The sequence below is a fragment of the Corvus brachyrhynchos genome, unplaced genomic scaffold (assembly GCF_000691975.1).
Source record: "Corvus brachyrhynchos isolate BGI_N302 unplaced genomic scaffold, ASM69197v1 scaffold26, whole genome shotgun sequence".
Classification (NCBI taxonomy): Eukaryota; Metazoa; Chordata; class Aves; order Passeriformes; family Corvidae; genus Corvus; species Corvus brachyrhynchos.
Genome location: NW_008239324.1, coordinates 4,421,064 through 4,422,074, shown reverse-complemented (window position 1 = coordinate 4,422,074; position 1,011 = coordinate 4,421,064). Strand labels below are relative to the sequence as shown.

The 1,011-nt window shown below is 46.0% G+C and overlaps 1 protein-coding gene across 2 annotated transcripts in view; it reads right to left on the bottom strand.

Moving 5' to 3' along the window:
• NLRC5 (NLR family CARD domain containing 5) overlaps positions 1–1,011 on the bottom strand; it is a 37,092-nt gene that overhangs the window by 12,063 nt on the left and 24,018 nt on the right. For both annotated transcript variants that reach the window (XM_017740879.1, XM_017740880.1), the window contains one exon: positions 549–638. In XM_017740879.1, coding sequence (XP_017596368.1) covers positions 549–638 — 90 coding nt within the window. The remainder of the gene's footprint in view (positions 1–548; positions 639–1,011) is intronic.

Genomic DNA, 1,011 nt, shown 5'->3' with positions numbered 1-1,011 from the left:
GTTAAAACCAGCTCAGGACAGACCAACTGGTCCCATGAACATAAACACTGATAAGGTCCCACAGATGTGCAGCATGGCCCAGTCCCATGACTGGAATCTGTGAGAAAAGCACTGCATGCCATAGCAACGGGCCCAGAGCCCATGGGGATATTTTTGCCTGAGAGGAAAGGAGATAAAGATGCAAATCCAAGTAAAGAACATGGGAAATTGCTTTCTATTGCCTCTGAAATCTCAACATACTGGAGAGAACCTTAGACAGCAAACGCTGACTCCTGCCCTGAAGAGGTTCATTAACAGATACATACATGACAATAAGTGGTACAGCTGAGTATCTGTGTCTCCATACACAAAAATAACCTGGCCCTGTGGAAAGATAGTTCTGCTTGGCAGCTATGTTTGGCCATTAGAAATGGACATAAACAAATGCTTTAGGCAGTTGGACATAAAGGTAGTTGAAAACGTAGCCCTCATTATTACCTGAAAATGACAAACTTTCAATAATTAAAAGGAAAACAAGCAGGGAAGAATTAATGAAGAGCAACAGTCACCTGACTTGAACTTCAGTAGTGTTTCCAGATGTGACAAAGGCATTTATGAGATGCAGGACTCCATCCTGAGAAATCCCATTATGGCTGAGACTGCACAAAAGAGAAGGAAGGATTTTCATGTGTCAGGAGTCAGGGTTGTCCCCAGACTCCTCAGCCACAGAGGCAAAATTCCAGTTGGCAAAAAAGACAGAGCAGTTTGGGGGGTGCTGAGACCCTTCAGCTGTGGTCAATGCACAGAACCCCTCCAGGACACAGCGCTGATGACTTGGGGGACACAGTAAATGCAGTTTGTTTCTTGCACTTCAGAGGCAGCCACAGCTGGAGCACTTACTGTCCCACCAGAAAGGGAAGGGGAAAGGCTGCTTTAGGACACAGCTCAGCTCACAGCACCTGCGGGTCTTGAGTTACTCAAAGAGGACAACACACACAGAAAAGTGATGAACTGAAAACTCTGGAGGCTGGG